Below are 19,630 nucleotides of genomic sequence, written 5' to 3' on the forward strand. Positions count from 1 at the left end.
ATCGTCAACAACAATCATCACCCGAACACAATCATCGTAATTCCTGATCGTCGACAACCGACGATCACAAGTTCCCGATTACCTTCAAATCGTCAACAACAGTCATCACCCGAACACAATCATCGTAATTCCCGATCGTCGAAAACCGAAGACTACAAGTTCCCGATTACCGTCAAATCGTCAACAGAACGCATCACCCGAACACAATCATCGTAATTCCTGATCGTCGACAACCGGCGACCACAAGTTCCCGATTACCTTCAAATCGTCAACGACCACAAGTTTCCTGTTACCGTCAAATCGTCACCAGAACGCGTCACCCGATCACAATCATCGTAATTCCTGATCGTCGACAACCGACGAACACAAGTTCCCGATTACCTTCAAATCGTCAACGTAAGCGTCACCCGAACGCAACACCGTAATTCCCGATCTTCCCCACAATCAACCTCCTACGGTCACCCCCGAGTATCCGATCACCTTCAAGTCGTCGACTAATCACACCTCACATCAACCACCCGAGTACTCATTGTGTACACCCGACATCATCGTTCTCGATTGTCCACGAGTCGTACACCCTCCTGCCTACGATACGAGTAAAACAACAAATTCCCGATCATCAACTAAGCATCAGTACCTTGAAATCACGAACATCTCCGAAGTCCATTTGCCATCCTATATTCCATATTTATCTTATCGTATTTCAACCCGAGTTGATTGTAATTTAGAATTAAAGATCAATAAAACATCCGATTTTTACCCCCAGGAAAGGGAGAAATCTACTCTTATTATTTCATAAGGTATAGTGGGTCCTTATGGAGACCCTGGATACAGCTGAGCTTACCTCAGCCGACGAGAAAACCACGCTACAAATGGCGCCCGAGCAGGGACCTGATTCGAAATCGCACTGCGGCAAAACCGAAACATCCGCCAACGAGGACGAGTCAAGTCGGAAATGCGATAAGAAATTGAAACCCGAATCCCTAGGATGGATCTATCTGCTGAAAAGAGAACAACTTATAGAACAGTGCCAGGCGGCAAGTATACAGACAGAAGGATATACTGTCGAGTACCTAAGGAGGCAACTGGCGGACTTCGTGAGGAAAAAGCGATTGAGGAATCCGACCGAGAATTTATTACGGGATTTGGAAAATGAGCTCAAGGCAGAAGAGAAAACAGTCGTCACTCAAGAGTGTCTGCAGATTCCCGAACGACCTCCTCGCCGGGAGAGTTGTGATTCCGAGACCATGACTATGGTACAGCGATGGAACTTAAAATTTACAGGCGAAGGAGATCTATCCGAGTTTTTGGAAAGACTAGAGGAGTTAGCCGAGTGCTACCGAATACCCCACGACCGACTCGTATCCACCCTGCCCTGTATCCTGGAAGGTAACGCACTCAAATGGTATAGAGTCAAGAAGGGGGATATCACGACCTGGAAGTCGTTCCGAACGGAGGCCGAAAAATTGTTCTAGTCGAAACGGCATTTAACACAACTTGAACACTCATTCTATAACCGGCGACAGTTCAATCGGAAAAAGCAAAGGATTTCATACTTCAAATGCTGACCATGGCAAAGCAACATCCTACCCTACGACTGATGGACCACCTAGATCGGATTTACGACGGCCTTCGACCCGAATACCGCCATTACGTTCGTCGGAATGACTTCCAGACCTTGGACGAATTATTGTCTTTGGTGGACGACTTCGAGCTTTTAAAGAAAGACGAGGCTCGTGTTGAACGTCCACATACCTCCCACATGGTATCACAGACTTCGGAAGGATATAATAGGTTAACGCATTGTTGGCGATGCAAAAAGAAGGGTCATACACGCTACACATGCCAAGGGAATAGGAAATTGTTTTGTTCGCATTGTGGAAAGGAAGGTATTCTGACCCGAGATTGCGGGGTTGTGGGCTCTCGTGGATACCGGAGCTTCGCTCACCTACATCGATTGCTCGGTCGGTAAATTCTTGGATATAGAAAGGGTTCAACCGATCGCGGTTACCCGAAGAGTGCAGCTTGCCGACCAACAAATGGCCACTTGCGGAAAAGTGTATCCGGTGACAATTACATTTAATAACGAGGCAACTGCCGTTGAGGCAACAGTGCTACCTACCTTGGCTGAACCCGTCGTGCTGGGAATGGACTTTCTGCTAAAACGAGGACTAGATATCGCCTTAGATGGGAAGATTGTCCCTAAGACAGCGATCTGCGATCGCTCCGGGTTACATTATCTCCACAGCCTGACTAGTAGAGAATTTTTGTCCTGCGAAGGGAACAAAGAACTGGAGAGCTTACTACAATACTATCGAAAAATGTTTGAGAAAAGCAAGGGCCTGTGTAACAGAGGTGAACACCCCATCCGACTCAAACACGATAAACCAATTAAACGACGATATATGCCTCGGAATCCGGCAATGATGGCGATCATAAACGAAGAAATAGACACATTGCTCGCCGAAGACAGGATCGAAGCTTCACATAGTCCCTATAGCTCGCCAATCGTATTAGCTCGAAAGAAGCTTGGGGGATGGAGGATGTGCATCGATTACCGTCAGCTGAACGCGGCCAGCGAACCCGACGCATACCCATTGCCACAGATAAATGCAATTTTGGATCAGCTGAAGGAGGCCCGATTTATTTCCTCTCTCGATCTCAAAAGTGGATATTGGCAGATACCCTTGGAGAAGGCCTCCAGACCTTACACGGCATTCACCGTTCCCGGTCGGGGTCTGTTTCAGTGGAAGATAATGCCGTTCGGCTTACATTCCGCCCCGGCAACATTCCAGCGAACACTCGACTCGATCATTGGGGCCGATCTCCATCCTTTAGTTTTTGTTGATCTAGACGATATCATCGTCTTGGGCCGAAACTTTGCCGAACACCTACGAGTATTGGACGAAGTGTTACGGCGACTCGAGGGAGCCGAGATGCGCATTAACATCGAGAAATGTAATTTCGTACGAACAAGCATCAGATATTTGGGCCACGTAGTTACACCAGAGGGAATCCGAACCGATCCAGAGAAGGTCGAAGCGGTGAGGAATCTTCCCGCCCGCACCAACCTAAAAGAACTTCGTCGAATCCTCGGGGTGGCGTCGTGGTAAAGACGGTTTGTGCCGAATTTTTCGACCCTTGTCGGCCCTCTCAACACCTTGCTAAAAAAAGGGATTAAATGGACATGGGAAGCCGAACAAAAGTCATCGTTCGACAAGCTGAAGCAGGTACTTACCGAGGCTCCGGTGTTATGTTGCCCCGATTTCACCCACCCTTTCTTTCTACAAACCGACGCAAGTCAGGAGGGATTGGGGGCGGTATTGTTCCAACGACATGACGATCACGAGGCGGTTGTGGCTTACGCGAGTAGGACCCTGTCGGACTTAGAAAGGAAGTATTCAACGACAGAAAAGTAGTGTCTAGCAATCCTCTGGGGAATTAGGAAAATGAGACCCTACCTCGAGGGGTACCACTCTACGGTCATAACCGATCACCATTCTTTAAAGTGGTTGCACTCGTTACAAAATCCATCGGGAAGGCTGGCGCGATGGTCCCTGGAATTACAACAGTATGACTTTGACATCGAGTATCGAAAAGGGAGCCTTAATGTCGTAGCCGAAGCCCTTTCTCGGAGCCCTTTACCCACAAGCGAAGCCAACGGATTGATGTTGATTAGTTCGGTTGATTGGTATAATCGACTTACAAAGGCTATTGAAACCAGCCCTAAGAAACACCCGGATCTTCGGATAATTGAAGGTCGTCTGTACAAACACATGCCGCGAAGCTGTACGCAGCAGAAATCCTTTTTGGTCGCAATCTGGCGAGCAGTGGTACGAATTATACCGAGCACCCGATGTTTTCCCCTCTGGGAGGGGATAATTGGAAAAAGATTTGGAAAAAGGCGAAGGAGAACAACGAAAAAGCATCGGAAAGGCAACGTCATCATTACAACTTAAGACGGAAGAAATGGACTCCCCCTATCGGATCCTTGGTATGGCGTAGGGAGAGACCACAATCATCGGCAGTGGAACCCATAAGTTGGCAGAGAAGTTTTCGGGGCCGTACACGGTTACCGGCATAATCCATGGTAACATCGTGGGAATAATAGATGAAAAAGAACGTAAAATATAGGTGCATGTACAGGATCTTAAAAACGTGTACCCAAGATAATAAAAAAAAAAAAATTAGCAGAGTAGAAAATTTTGCTATAGAAGCCGTGCACCACCATCCTCGTTCATCAGTCTGCAACGAACTCTAGAAGTGACAACATCATGGAGCGCAAGTCACCCAGACCATCAAAGCCTTCCACCAAACGCTATCCAGCCGCGGCACCACCTGTTTTGATAGTAGGATCTAGTGCGATTCAATTCAAAGGCCTTTATTCCACCTCCAGAAGCACGGCCACAAGTGACGGCCAACATTGAGTTGGTACCGCCACCCGAACCTCTCGCCACTCTTACTCCGGCCCGTTCGGTTCGTTTTGTGGAACCACCACCGCTATCCCTTATCGAAGCCTCGATGACGTCAAACAAGCAAGTGCAGCAAAGTTCCCGAACGCAGCTATTACATCTGCTAAGGCATCTACTCTTCGGGAGAAGACAGCGGTTCGTGCCACAGAAAATATAAAGTCGAAAGTGCCGGACAGAGCGACCAACCCCAAGCAAGACAAAGGAGCCCATTCGCAACCGACGAAGCTTGATAGGCATCTTCCGAACATCGACGCAGAATCTGAAGCGCCAGATCATGGAGGCCCAACTTCGACGTCATGGGGTACCTACAATCGATACGGGTTCGTCGTCCGAAGAAGACATGCAAGCACTTGCAGTATGTCATAAAGCGGCCGGGTCGACCAGGGGTGCAGGTGACTATGCTTAGCGGAGACCGAGCAAGGCTGAGATGTCTACGACAAGAATTTTATACAAAAATATCGGAGTAAACGTCAATCATTCCTATTCATTGTTTTTTTTTTTTCGGTTTTGTAACTTACATTGTTTTTTGTTTAAGTCCTACAACATTGAATTTTATCATTACACTGAATGAAGAAATATGAATAGCAAAAAAAAAAAAAAATGAAATGAAATGAAATGAATAAAAAAATAAGTTGCGAAAATATATATATATGCGTTTCATGAAACTTCTCTTTCCTAAGCAGGGGGGGGGGATGTAACGTGCTGATTTCATCACGTACAATTATACGAACAGACAACCGCACCTATTACACAATGAGAACAACAACAGCGGCCACTGCAAGTGCGACCCTAACAGCACCAACCAACCACCACCACCACCATGCACACACGACTCGGTCATACGCAGTCAGCAAGGCGACAACAGCACTAGCCAGCAAACGCAGCATTCATTGGGCGCGTGGTGAACAAAGTACTTTTCGGTGGTGTGCTGTTCACAGCGTAAGGCTAAAAATTCGCAATGACTTGGTTGAACCGGTCACATTTAGCGTTCGGTTTGAGGTGCGATGAAGCAAGGCTCACTACTGCAGGAGCTTGCCAAAGGGTAGCTAGTGATTTTTCTAAAGATCATCGGCCGTCCTCCGACTAATAAAAGCGTTAGTCGGGAATACTTTTCCAAGACTGGCTCTCATTAATTTGAGTGGCTGGTAATTCATTTACACAGGAGCTTCGGCTCGCTGTTCCACAGGAGCTTCGGCTCGCTGTTCCACAGGAACTTCGGTTCGCTGTTCCACAGGAGCTTCGGCTCGCTGTTCCACAGGAGTTTCGGCTCGCTGTTCCACAAGAGCTTCGGCTCGCTGTTCCACAGGAACTTCGGTTCGCTGTTCCACAGGAGTTTCGACTCGCTGTTCCACAGGAACTTCGGTTCGCTGTTCCACAGGAGTTTCGGCTGTTCCGAACGCAACACCGTAATTCCCGATCTTCCCCACAATCAACCTCCTACGGTCACCCCCGAGTATCCGATCACCTTCAAGTCGTCGACTAATCACACCCCACATCAACCACCCGAGTACTCATTGTGTACACCCGACATCATCGTTCTCGATTGTCCACGAGTCGTACACCCTCCTGCCTATGATACGAGTAAAACAACAAATTCCCGATCATCAACTAAGCATCAGTACCTTGTAATCACGAACATCTCCGAAGTCCATTTGCCATCCTTTATTCCATATTTATCTTATCGTATTTCAACCCGAGTAGATTGTAATTTAGAATTAAAGATCTATAAAACATCCGATTTTTACCCCCAGGAAAGGGAGAAATCTACTCTTATTATTTCATAAGGTTTAGTGGGTCCTTATGGAGACCCTGGATACAGCTGAGCTTGCCTCAGCCGACGAGAAAACCACGTTACAGCTCTACTAAAATAAGCAAAGTGGTGTATGGCATCATAAAGTCGGCCCCGCCCGACCTTAGGACTTTCTTTACTGGTTTTTTATATATTTAATAAAATTAACACTAAAAAACTCAAAAATGCACAATTAACCGGGTAATTTATTTTTTATAAATTTAGTTTTGGAGAAGACACAAAAACACTTGTAATCGAAACAGAGCTGCCACAATCTATTTAAGGAATATAAAAACCAGCGGATGCAATAAGTGGTTTTGTTGATTTAATATTTTTGAAATAATAAATAAAGGCCAGGATTTATTTTCAAAATAATTTTCTATATATATTTGCAGTAATCAATTATGTCTCAAATGGGTAAAAGTTTTTCATACATGCGTTGTAATTAGCATTTTTAACAACTGAATTTGAATATTTAGTAAACAATTTTAATATATATGAAAATAATACATAAACAAACACAACTACACACTACCCTACGTTGAAAATCCTTCGTCATTTTTGCCCACACAAAACGCTATCATAAATTTCAATCAGCCTAGCAAAATTCTTGCGAGCAACCACACTCAAGAGAGGTGAACCGTTATCGCAACAAAACACCGCATCACTCATCACTACCATTGGCGGTGATGAGCACATGTGATGTTGTTGTGATAACCACATTTTTGTAAACAAGTTCCCATTACTCCACTGCCAACACGTGGTGGAGCCGGGTATAAAAGGGCAGTCAATGGCAGAATCGTGGCAGTTAGTGCCAGACCGTGAACGTGACAACACTAGCTTCGGTAAGTGACATTCTTCCTTTAATCCTCGGATCCCAATGGCACCCTCGAATATCCTTTTAGTCCTAGTTTCCTATATCCTTGTAGTGCTTGAGTACTTATTAAGGTATCTTGCAATCACATCCTTAAATATCCTTGTAGTGCTTGAGTACTTATTAAGACGACCTCAATAGTTACCTTGAGGAAATCGGTTTTGGAAGAACAGAGGAGAAGGTTTGCCATGTTCTTAGCCCAGTTACATGAGCCGGAAGTGATGTAGGGACTCCTAGAACCCCAAGCTATCCACGAAAAGGAGACAAAGACAGCATCACCGCGGAAGTTAAGCGAGACGGAAGGCGCGGCGTCCACACGGCTAGATGTGCCATCCTCTAGAAGCAGAAAAACACACGACCTTCAGAGTACAGCTGAGCAGGTTCGGAAGTGGGGTATAAGTTTTACTGGGGAGAGTAAGCCGTTCGAATTCGTGGAAAGACTGGAAGAACGAGCCGAGATGTACCAAATCCCCATTAACGACCTGGTAAAAATGATGCCAGAGGTTCTCCACGGACGGGCATTAATGTGGTACCGCAACAATCGCAAGTCGTGGCAATCTTGGGAGGCATTCCGGAAAGACCTGTTAAAGTTCTTCCTCCCTCCTCGATTTATGGAAAACTTGGAAGACGAGATACGCCAGCGAAAACAGAAGCCTCGGGAGTTGTTTAAGGACTATATGTTGTCGATGAAGGACCTAATGAGCCATACCGATTACAACGAGCAGCAGAGAGTGGAGCGAATTTTTAAAAATGCCCTACCCGAGTATATGTTGTACAACAAGCGGAGGGATTTTACCGACTTGGCAAGCCTCCTGGAGATGGCTGAAGACCTCGAAGACATACCATCCGCCCCCAAGCATTGCCAGAGAACACCATCGACAGATTGAGCATTTTGAACCACGGAAATTCCCCGAAAGAAGTTCTAATCCCGCCCCTGCTTGTCGTAGATGTGGTCATGAGGGACACTTTCCCGCCCGACGTCGGAACCCACCGAAACTCTTCTGCTAGGAATGTGGCCGGCAAGGTGTACGGACAATACAGTGTTGCCGAAAAATGTCGGGAAACGAGCGTCGAGCCCGCCCGGACGTAGGGAATGTGGGTTCCAAGACAGTGCCCCCACGAGTCACGGCCCTTTATTCCTCGAACTCACGTCTTATTGCAAAAATTTTAATAAAAGATCGCGTGTATTCAGCCAAAGTGGACATCGGGGCAACCAGAAGCTTTATGAGTAAGAAAATGGCGCAGACAGTTGATCCCCAAGCAGTGAAAAGCATGCGAGGAACCACAATTAGGTTAGCCGACGGATCCCAGCGAAAAATACACCAAATAATGAGAACAGAGGTATCCATTGGTCGGAGTAGACCCCAAATTGAATTTTTTTAAGACAGATGCCAGTGAAGACATAATTCTTGGGTTAGATTTCCTCCGGATGAGCCAGACGAGAATCCAGTGCGCCGGGCTAAGCTGTGATATTCCGATTCTCAAAGCAAATCAAGCTGCAGATACACATTCAGCAAAAAAACGGAATCTCGCGGTGACATCCTTCAGCAATATATGCCCGGGGACAACTAATCCAACGCTCCAACAGCGGATACACCGGACCCAGCTTCACAGTCACCGATTCCAAGGCAAAAACAAAACAGCTCAAAACACGAAAAAGACTCTTGAAAAGGGTACCGATTCGCCTACAACGACATCCTGCAAAATTCTAGCTAGTCCGCTCCAAAGGGCTCCAAAGCGGAACCAGTAAAGGAAACATGCGTTTTGGCAGACGGCGAACATCGCGCATCACCGAAACACTGGAAACGAATCCTTCACGCACCATCCGAATATCCCCCGACTGTTATCTCGCCGATATTAGATGAAGGAACGAGATCGAACACAAATATTTACCACGACTGCATAAAGCTAAATCGTCTCTCAATTAGCCCAACAAGAGAGACAACCATTGCCTCCTCTCGCAAAGCCCTTGCCGCTATTCAGGACAATTTTACTGTATTCCTGAAGAATATCCCAGAGGAAAACCCGACACCGACCGACCTCGAATTCCTATGCAAGGTAGAACTTCCCGAGAATGTAAGTAAAGGCCTGCAGCCTCATATTAAGGTTGCAGTCAAATTACATAGGCCAGGAGAGCAGTACAAGCGAGTGGTTACGGTCGAAAGCCGTAAATTTCGGGTATTGGTAGGACGCAAGCGTCACGTAGTTGTTATACCTCCAGCTTAACGGACCCCACCCCAGGAAGGGAGGAAGTGTGACGGCGAAAATCCTTCGTCATTTTTGCCCACACAAAACGCTATCATAAATTTCAATTAGCCTAGCAAAATTCTTGCGAGCAACCACACTCAAGCGAGGTGAACCGTTATCGCAACAACGCATCGTCCGCTCAAAAGGGTTCCAATACGGAACCAGTGAAGGAAACATGCGTTTTGGCAGACGACGAACATCGCGCATCACCGAAACACCGGAAACGAATCCTTCACGCACCATCCGAATATCCCCGACTGTTATCTCGCCGATATTAGATGAAGGAACGAAATCGAACACAAATATTTACCACGACTGCATAAAGCTAAATCGTCTCTCAATTAGCCCAACGAGAGAGACAACCATTGCCTCCTCTCGCAAAGCCCTTGAAGCTATTCAGGACAATTTTACTGTATTCCTGAAGAATATCCCAGAGGAAAACCCGAAACCTACCGACCTCGAATTCCTATGCAAGGTAGAACTTCCCGAGAGGCCTGCAGTCTCATTTTAAGGTTGCAGTCAAATTACATAGGCCAGGAGAGCAGTACAAGCGAGTGGTTACGGTCGAAAGCCGTAAATTTCGGGTATTGGAAGGACGCAAGCTTCACGTAGTTGTTATACCTCGAGCTTAACGGACCCCACCCCAGGAAGGGAGGAAGTGTGACGGCGAAAATCCTTCGTCATTGTTGCCCACACAAAACGCTATCATAAATTTTAATTAGCCTAGATAGAAATTTATTGGATATTTTTACAAGTGTCGTATTCGTATATTAAACATGTGGCGCACAATAAAATTTAACAGCCTGTTCCACGATCTCGAAAGAAAATTTGTGCGAACGAAGGCTACTCACTCACTTTCGTATAAGAATGCGTTCCACTAACTTTCGTTCTTTCTTTCGCATAGTTGCTAAATATTTTTTGGCAAAATTAATCGCGAAATAAGGCAAAAAAAGCGCCAAATGCCTAATTTAAACGCGAAAAAGCAGCAGTGGCTCTGTCTCAACTGACAGTTCAGTTGTAAACAGACAAATTGTAAATAAACAAACAAAATAAAATTTCTAGTGATTGTGTTCAAATTATTTGTGTTCTTAAAAAAGAAAAAAAATTCTGTAGCCCTATTTTTTATGGATGATGAGGAGGAATTCGAATTTATTTGAAGTACCTAACAACCAGTAAGTATGATTGTATTTTTACATTTTTGAAATAATAAAAAATGATTTTTTCTAGGTTTTTGGCCAATTTTCGTGTGTCGAAGGAAGTTTTTCGGGCTCTTTTGGATATGATGGAAGAGAAGTGGGTGCCCGGTTGCAGAACTACCCAAATCCGCCCCAATTTAAAACTTGGCACATTCTTGCGGTTTTTGGCGACAGGAAGCTCCCAACAGAATTTAGGGAACTTGAGCGAAGTCGACAGTGAGCAGAACCATTGCGGAATGTCTGCAGATTTTTGAGGACCACATTTGCGGCCAATGGATAAAAAAGCCGACACTCACAGAGGAACGCAACACAATGGAGGCTTTCTATGAAAGAACAATGTTCCCTGGAATTGTTGGATGCGTTGATGGTACGCATATCCGCATCAAGTCACCAGGGGACGAATTGAAAGCCCTTTACTATAATCCAAAGGGTTATTATAGCATAATGGTGGTAAGTAAATACATTTACTTCGTAAAGCTATTTTAATATTATTTTGTTGTTTTTTTTATTAGATATGTGACCATAAAATGCGAATAACATTTGTCGGCGCTAAACATCCCGGAAGCAACCATGATGCATTTGTATGGGAAAGAAGTGATCCAGACAAATGTATGCAAAGGGAGTTTGACAATGGAAAACGAAACTTTTGGATTCTCGGTGAGTAATTTGTATACATCTTATATCATAATACATCAATTATATTTGTGTTTTCTTTTTTTATAGGGGATGGAAGATGCAAATTGAAGCCCTTTCTCATGACGCCTTACCGCGGCCCTAGAGATGCCGCCGAGAAAAAATTCAATAAGAGACATGCAAGTGCGCGTAACGTCATTGAAAGGTGCTTTGGGGTCCTAAAGAACAGATTCCGATGTATCATCGGATCTCTGGGCCTTCATTATGACGCTGCAAAGGTAGTGAAAATTATAAAAGCATATTATGCGCTGCACAACATGTGCATACACTACCGATCTGATGAACCGCCAGGTGATGTTATTGATGATGATCTGGAAGGCGAAGTGGATGATAATAATGATCTTGAAAGCAGAGCTGACGCAATAAGGAGAAGAATTGCAACAAATTTGTAAAATTAAAAGAATTTTTTATTAAAATAAAATTAAAAATTTAAAATTAGTTTAAATTATTATTAAAGGACTATAGTGAATTGTCTTGCGAAAAAGTTGATAGAATTGCTTCTATTGACTTAAACCTTTTTGTTTGGGCCTCGGCACAATCTGCCATTCTCTCTGCAGCGTCAGCCATCCTTTTGCTTGCATCTGCTTGCTCCTTGGCTATTGCATTTACCAGCTCGACCAGCCGCAAATGCCGACGGATAAGGGGTATTTGCTCTCCGACGTTGGAACGTTTTTTTGCTGATGATGTGGATGGAAAATCATGTTGTAATGTGCATTTGAATGGGGGTGATTTCTGCACGGATTGATGTTCCATGTGTTGACGAGGGGACATTGGTTGTTTACGTTGGTGTTGCTGTTGGGTCTGTGTGTGCTGACTGTGTCTGTGTTTGTTGTGTGTGTACTGACTCTGTCTGTTGTTTTGCAGTTTGTGTGTAGAGATGGGGTGAGATTTCTTGTCTTTTGGCTGGTGGTTGGTATTGTTGAGTTGTGATGGTACAGGTTTGTACGTTTATTTGTTGTTGTTAGGTATGTGATTCTGGGGAACTGAACTGTCTGGTAGGTGTCACCACTGCTACGGTCTTGGAAGGTCTTGAAGTTGTATCCAATGCCTCGAAGCAGTAATCTATGTCGTCCGCGTAGCCAAAAGTTTTACCACTTGGTGCTGCGGACTTCGACAAGAAGAGTGTCCGGTCAATTGCTGTTTCCAGCTCCGTTAAGCACTCAAACCGGTATAAATCACCACCTGTACCTTGCAGCCCTTTTTTATTTTCCGCAATTTTCTTTTTGGTGCGGGACTTTAGATCGGCCCACGTCTGTAAATAGTAATGCCGGTCAGACAAATAGATCGTAAGCCAAGTTTTCTGACTTACCTTTTTCCACTCTGCAATTGTGCGGGAAGGAGGAACCATGGTATTTAATTTAAAAACTAATTTCTTCCAGTGGTCTTCCAGGAATTGCCTGCTGCTTTCAAAAATTGGCACTCCTCTGGCGAACTCGGGATTCTCCTCCATATACTCAACTAGTGCCCGCAGCTGTGTAGTTGATGATTTTTTCGTGCTGGAATTGAGAAAATAAAAAAATATATTTATTGTTCACATATTAAATTGGATTTATTATTTTTACTTACATTTTTGTTTCCATTTCAATCAAGCAATGTTTATGTTAAAACAATTTTCCTTAATTGTTATCGTACGACAGCAAACACAGAAGTGACTGATTTTGACATTTGGGTTCGCATGCGTGCGAAAGAAAAAAGATAGTGGAACGCAAAATTACACTGAAACGCTTACGTTTTCGTTCGCTTTGATTTTCGTGCAAATTTTCGTTCTGATGGATTTTAGTGGAACGGAAATCAGCTGTTTCTCGTGTAAAAGTTGTGCAAACGTGTTCTTTAGATATCGCGGAACAGGCTGTAAATCGGACGAAGATATATATGGGAGCATCGAAATCTGAACCGATTGCCAGATATACTTCTAGACTGAACCTGGCTGCGTGTACCTAAATTGATTTGATTCGGAAGGATATTACGCATTTGTATTGTATTGTGCACTACCTATGAAATCGAACGACACTATGTATGGGAGCTATATTCAAATCTGATCCGTTAATTACAATTTCCATAGATTTTCAATTGGATGATTCTTTCACTTTTTTAAGGTAAAATATTTTCTTTGTATCAAATGACATTACCCTCTTAGTCATAAGACTGACGTTGCAGAAAACCGAAAAAGAGACATAAATAAAATTGGTCGTTTAGTTTCATGTTTTCCATCTTTTATGTTACTTTTCAGACTTATCAACATCCAGCACGTATATTCGAATCCTTATATAGTAAATTTGTTAAATGAAGCTTTTAACTACTATAAAAAGTATAGTATAATAATAAATAAATAGAGTGCAAAAGGCACGTCAATCCTATTAGCGTTGCTATATTCTCAACTTTTCTCCAATATTCATAATTAGAAAAAGTAAATAAGCAGTATATATATATATATATATATATATATATATATATATATAATTTTAGTGATAGGAGAGAACAACGAAATAGTAAATACTATAAACTTTCCATATGATGAATAATATTGCAAGAGAATAACGTTGTTCTCTCCTATCACAACAATTATATATATATATATATATATATATATATATATATATATATATATATATATATATATATATATATATATATATATATATATATATATATATAATTTTTGTGATAGGAGGGAACAACGAAATAGTAAATACTATAAACTTTCCATATGACGAATAATATTGCAAAGAGAATATTTTTACTGACAATTCTATAATTATTAGCATGTTATTTTGTAAGGCTTCTTAAAAAACTATTTTTTATGGTGCGTTCACAGTCGCAATAATTATAGATCAAAATTTTACTTTTTTGTAGGGGAGATAGCAGATTGCAGTTAAATCTCATTTTCACATCTGTAGTGGGATTCTCTAATTTTTGGAGTTACCGAAAAAAATCTGTAACTTTGAAATACAAATTTTGGATACAAACAATAAGTTAAAGTTGGCAACATTGGTATCTATATATTGGTCTAGAGACTGATTGTTATGAACTACTAAAAAATATAATATTAGCAAAATGCATGTATACGTCGAATATAATGTGCAGTTTTAATAAAACTTATGTGTTTTTTTACTTTTTATGTTGCTATATTTTTGAATTTGTTAATATATTGAATACATTTGGTTTTACGTTAAATATGTTTTTCAAATAACATATAAAGATAACGGCGCCGTAAGCGTTACACATATCGGCGTCTATGTTGAAAAGCAGCGTCGACATTTACTTTTCAGTTTGTTTCAATAAAATTATTAGTAATAGGAGAGAACAAAAAATGCTAGTATTCTCTTGTTTTAAAGCTGCAGTAAGTGCTACAAAATTTCCATATCATGAAAAATATTGCAATGTCTATTCTATCTATCATAATTCTAAGGTAACCTGTTTACTTGATATCTTGTAAGGCTTCTTAGTGAAACTATTTTCTATCTGATGCGTTCACATTCGCATAAAGTGTCGGTGAAATTTCTATCGCTTTGCTTGTGCTTGATTCGAATACATGCATAAGAATTATTGCAATTAATTGTATTTGGTATTTCAAACTCTCAATATGTAACAGTCTATGAAGTAGAAAATTTTAACCAAAAATTCATTCTTGTGTATCGTTTCCCCTTATATTTCCCACTTCTACACAGTCAACCTTTTCTGGATTCGAGAAATTTGACATTTGATAAGGCGCTATCTGGATTATTGGCGAAATAACTTCATAATGATGCTAGTCTCTGTGTTATTTGACAGTCTTAATATATAATAAACACAATTTTTTCGCTCTCGATTCACAATTTTTTTATACGCCACCATACATAGTATGAAGGGTATATTAAACCCATTAACGCCGACGGGTGCGAAAATGCACCGAAAATAGAGGTGTTTCTTTAGCATGCATAGAAACGGTTTCATATTTGATATCGCTTTTCTGTTTCTTGGTATAGGCAGTAGATGGATGGGCCTATTTATTTGACTTTGGCTGTTTTTTCATCAGACGTCACCTACATGATAATAAACGCATCGCCATATGCAGGTTTTCTCACATGCAAAAAATAACCCTATTATACAAAGAAAATATATAGAAAAATAATATTTTTTAAATATGTATTGGTATGGATCGGTAGCCCTATATTTAACCCATAAAATTTTCCAAATTGTGTGCGTGTTGTGCGTTTTCGCACCCGTCGGCGCGAATGGGTACTTTTTTACTAAGAAAAGTATTTTCGGTTAACCATATGTGCGAACGCTACTGAAGCGCTCCGAATCAAAATATCCAGTATAATTTTTGGTGCGTTTTCGCACCCGTCGGCGCTAATGGGTACTTTTTTACTGAGAAAAGTATTTTCGGTTAACTATATGTGCGAACGCTAATGAAGCGCTCTCAATCAAAATATTTTTTGGATATTTTTACAAGTGTCGTATTCGTATATTAAACATGTGGCGCACAATAAAATTTAAATCGGACGAAGATATATATGGGAGCATCGAAATCTGAAGCGATTGCCAGATATACTTCTAGACTGAACCTGGCTGCGTGTACCTAAATTGATTTGAATTTGTGAATATATTGAATACATTTGGTTTTACGTTAAATACGCTTTTCAAATAACACATAAAGATAACGGCGCCGTAAGCGTTACATATATCGGCGTCTAAGTTGAAAAGCAGCGTCGACATTCACTTTTCAGTTTGTTTCAATAAAATTATTAGTAATAGGAGAGAACAAAAAAAGGTAGTATTCTCTCGTTTTAAAGCTGCAGTAAGTACTACAAACTTTCCATATCATGAATAATATTGCATGGTCTATTCTATCTATCATTATTCTAAGGTAAACTGCTTACTTGATATCTTGTAAGGCTTCTTAGTGAAACTATTTTCTATCTGATGCGTTCACAGTCGTATAAATAATGCTAATAATTATTGATCAAAATTTTACTTTTTTGTAGGGGAGATGGCAGATTGAAGATAAATCTCATTGATCAAAATTTTACTTTTTTGTAGGGGAGATGGCAGATTGAAGATAAATCTCATTTTCACTTCTGTAGTGGGATTCTCTAATTTTTGGAGTTACCGAAAAATTCTGTAACTTTGAAACACAAAAATAAGTTAAAGTTGACAACATTGGTATCTATAAATCGGTCTAGAGACTGATTGCAATGAACTACTAAAAAATATAATATTAGCAAAATGCATATATACGTCGGATATAATGTGCAGTTTTAATAAAACTAATGTGTTTTTTTACTTTTTATGTTGTTATATATTTGAATTTGTGAATATATTGAATACATTTGGTTTTACGTTAAATACGCTTTTCAAATAACATATAAAGATAACGGCGCCATAAGCGTTACATATATCTGCGATTATGTAGAAAAGCAGCGTCGACATTTACTTTTCAGTTTGTTTCAATAAAATTATTTTTTATAGGAGAGAACAAAAAAAGCTAGTATTCTCTCGTTTTAAAGCTGCAGGCTGTAGTATCCATTACGAACTTCATATACGAAATTTTAAATAATTCCGGTAAATAATGTCGCTTAAATCATGAAAATACCAAATGTCTGGAGGTATCGTTATATAAAGGCTAAACGAAGACTTGGACCTGCATACAAAAATATTTATCATAGCCTGTAATATCCCTTACGAACTTCATATATGAAATTTTAAATAATTCCCATAAATTATGTCGCTGAAATCATGAAAATACCGATATGGGGCTATACGAAAACGTGAACCGATATGGTCCATTTACGAACTTAACCTGCCTAATGGTAAACTATTCATGTATGCAAATTTTAGCCTTCTATCTCAATTCGTTCGAGAGATAGCGTGATTACAGATAGACAGACAGATGGGCATCGCTAAATCGTCGTAAAATTTTAAGCTGATCCAGAATATTTATTCTTTGTAGGAGTTACAAATAATATAAAATAAATAACCTAGGGGAATTAAAAAAATAAAAAAAAAAACACTATAGAGCAAATATTAAAAAAATATATCTTTTATTTAAAAAAAAACGACATGGGTGCAAAGCAAAACCCAAAAAACTAAATCAAGCATGGAAAGGGTGAAACACGACGAGGAATGGAAAGTTCTGGTGGAAAATACATACTACCATTTACGACGGTACTTTAGAATATATCAAAAATTAAAAATGGAAAAATTCAAAGGAATTGAGTAATGCGAAGGCTCACTAAAAAGATCTGCTCGCCCAATGAAAAATTGATTAACTCGGAAAGAGCGCGGCAAGATGACGAAGTTGAGAGAGATAATCTGTCCAAACAACTGGCAAATGTAATAAAAATAATAATGCTGTTAATCTAATCAAAAATAATAATAGAAATTTTCACGTTGACAAGTTCTCATTTTGAGGAATGGGAAGAAGAAGGAAATTCGGGTGTCGATTCTGCGCTCTGGGAGGAACATATAAATTTAGTTAAAAATAGTAAAAGCAATGATTATTATTTTCATATATATATATATATATATATATATATATATATATATATATATATATATATATATATATATACATATATATGTATAATATATGTATATTAATATATGTATATTAATAGTTCTATTTCAGAGAACAAAAACGAAAAAATAAGCAAGAAACTACGAACTAAATGCACCAACATATACGACGAATGTGGTAAATCAGCTGCTGAAGAATGTATCGTGGAAGCGAGAAATAAGGAGCGAGATAAATTAAAAAATGGTAGAATTGATAAGAAACATCGGGAATCCTCATTGAAACAAACATGTACAAAATACATAAGCAAAGAGCTAAGCACAGATATCGTAAGAAAATATACTGTGTGACTGATCGCAGTCAGCAACTACGAAATCACAAGTCAACAATGATTTATAAGACCTGGATGATAAAGTCGGATGCTAAAGATGGCGGTAATTGTCGGCGAAGCTAACTGTCGAAGAAAAATAATATTTTTTAAATATGTATTGGTATGGATCGGTAGCCCTTTGCCCTATATTTAACTCGTAAAATTTTCAAAATTGTACATATAAACGTCTTTTCATATAAACGTGCTGTGCGTTTTCGCACCCGTCGGCGCTAATGGGTACTTTTTTACTGAGAAAAGTATTTTCGGTTAACTATATGTGCGAACGCTAATGAAGCGCTCCCAATCAAAATATTTTTTGGATATTTTTACAAGTGTCGTATTCGTATATTAAACATGTGGCGCACAATAAAATTTAAATCGGACGAAGATATATATGGGAGCATCGAAATCTGAAGCGATTGCCAGATATACTTCTAGACTGAACCTGGCTGCGTGTACCTAAATTGATTTGATTCGGAAGGATATTACGCATTTGTATTGTATTGTGCACTACTTATGAAATCGGACGACACTATGTATGGGAGCTATATTCAAATCTGATCCGTTAATTACAATTTCCATAGATTTTCAATTGGATGATTCTTTCACTTTTTTAAGGTAAAATATTTTCTTTGTATCAAATGACATTACCCTCTTAGTCATAAGACTGACGTTGCAGAAAACCGAAAAAGAGACATAAATAAAATTGGTCGTTTAGTTTCATGTTTTCCATCTTTTATGTTACTTTTCAGACTTATCAACATCCAGCACGTATATTCGAATCCTTATATAGTAAATTTGTTAATTAAGCTTTTAACTACTATAAAAGTATAGTATAATAATAAATAAATAGAGTGCAAAAGGCACGTCAAATCCTATTAGCGTTGCTATATTCTCAACTTTTCTCCAATATTCATAATTAGAAAAAGTAAATAAGCAGTAAAGCAGTATATATATATATATATATATATATATATATGATATATATATATATAATTTTTGTGATAGGAGAGAACAACGAAATAGTAAATACTATAACTTTCCATATGATGAATAATATTGCAAAGAGAATAACGTTGTTCTCTCCTATCACAAAAATTATATATATATACATATATATATATATATATATATATATATATATATATAGATATATATATAATATATATATATATATATATATATATATACATATATAGGGGAGATAGCAGATTGCAGTTAAATCTCATTTTCACATCTGTAGTTACCGAAAAAAATCTGTAACTTTGAAATACAAATTTTGGATACAAACAATAAGTTATTTGAGATTCAAAGTTAAAAAGCGAATAATAACTAAAACTACCCTAAACTTATACTCATCGCACTGCACCGTTGCTACTGCACTTTGCATGTTCCCACACCTGTATTGTTATTGGACACCGGCTCGTGTGTCGTCTGGAATACCTTCTGGTCATTCTGTGGGAAACTGCATGTCAGCATTATAACCACGCGCA

At 40.0% G+C, this 19,630-nt stretch overlaps 2 protein-coding genes across 7 annotated transcripts in view; one reads left to right on the forward strand and one right to left on the reverse strand.

Moving 5' to 3' along the window:
• The window catches only part of LOC101892885 (putative FERM domain-containing protein FRMD8P1), a 1,829,920-nt gene that overhangs the window by 229,519 nt on the left and 1,580,771 nt on the right, over positions 1–19,630 (forward strand). The gene's annotated exons all lie outside the window — the stretch shown is intronic.
• On the reverse strand, positions 11,741–13,149 carry LOC131806673 (uncharacterized). The gene is made up of 3 exons (XM_059131216.1): positions 12,838–13,149; positions 12,581–12,767; positions 11,741–12,523 (listed from the first exon to the last, which is right to left on the reverse strand). Exons 1-3 carry the CDS (start codon positions 12,849–12,851, stop codon positions 12,233–12,235), a joined length of 492 nt encoding a protein of 163 aa, XP_058987199.1. The 5' UTR covers positions 12,852–13,149; the 3' UTR covers positions 11,741–12,232.

The sequence above is a fragment of the Musca domestica genome, unplaced genomic scaffold (assembly GCF_030504385.1).
Source record: "Musca domestica strain aabys unplaced genomic scaffold, Musca_domestica.polishedcontigs.V.1.1 81, whole genome shotgun sequence".
Classification (NCBI taxonomy): Eukaryota; Metazoa; Arthropoda; class Insecta; order Diptera; family Muscidae; genus Musca; species Musca domestica.

What these genes read in the sequence shown, in the direction of transcription:
- LOC131806673 (XM_059131216.1), bottom strand. An exon ending in CAATTGCAGAGTGGAAAAAG is followed by an intron (nt 12,524 to 12,580) that starts GTAAGTCAGAAA and finishes TACTATTTACAG; the next exon opens with ACGTGGGCCGATCTAAAGTC.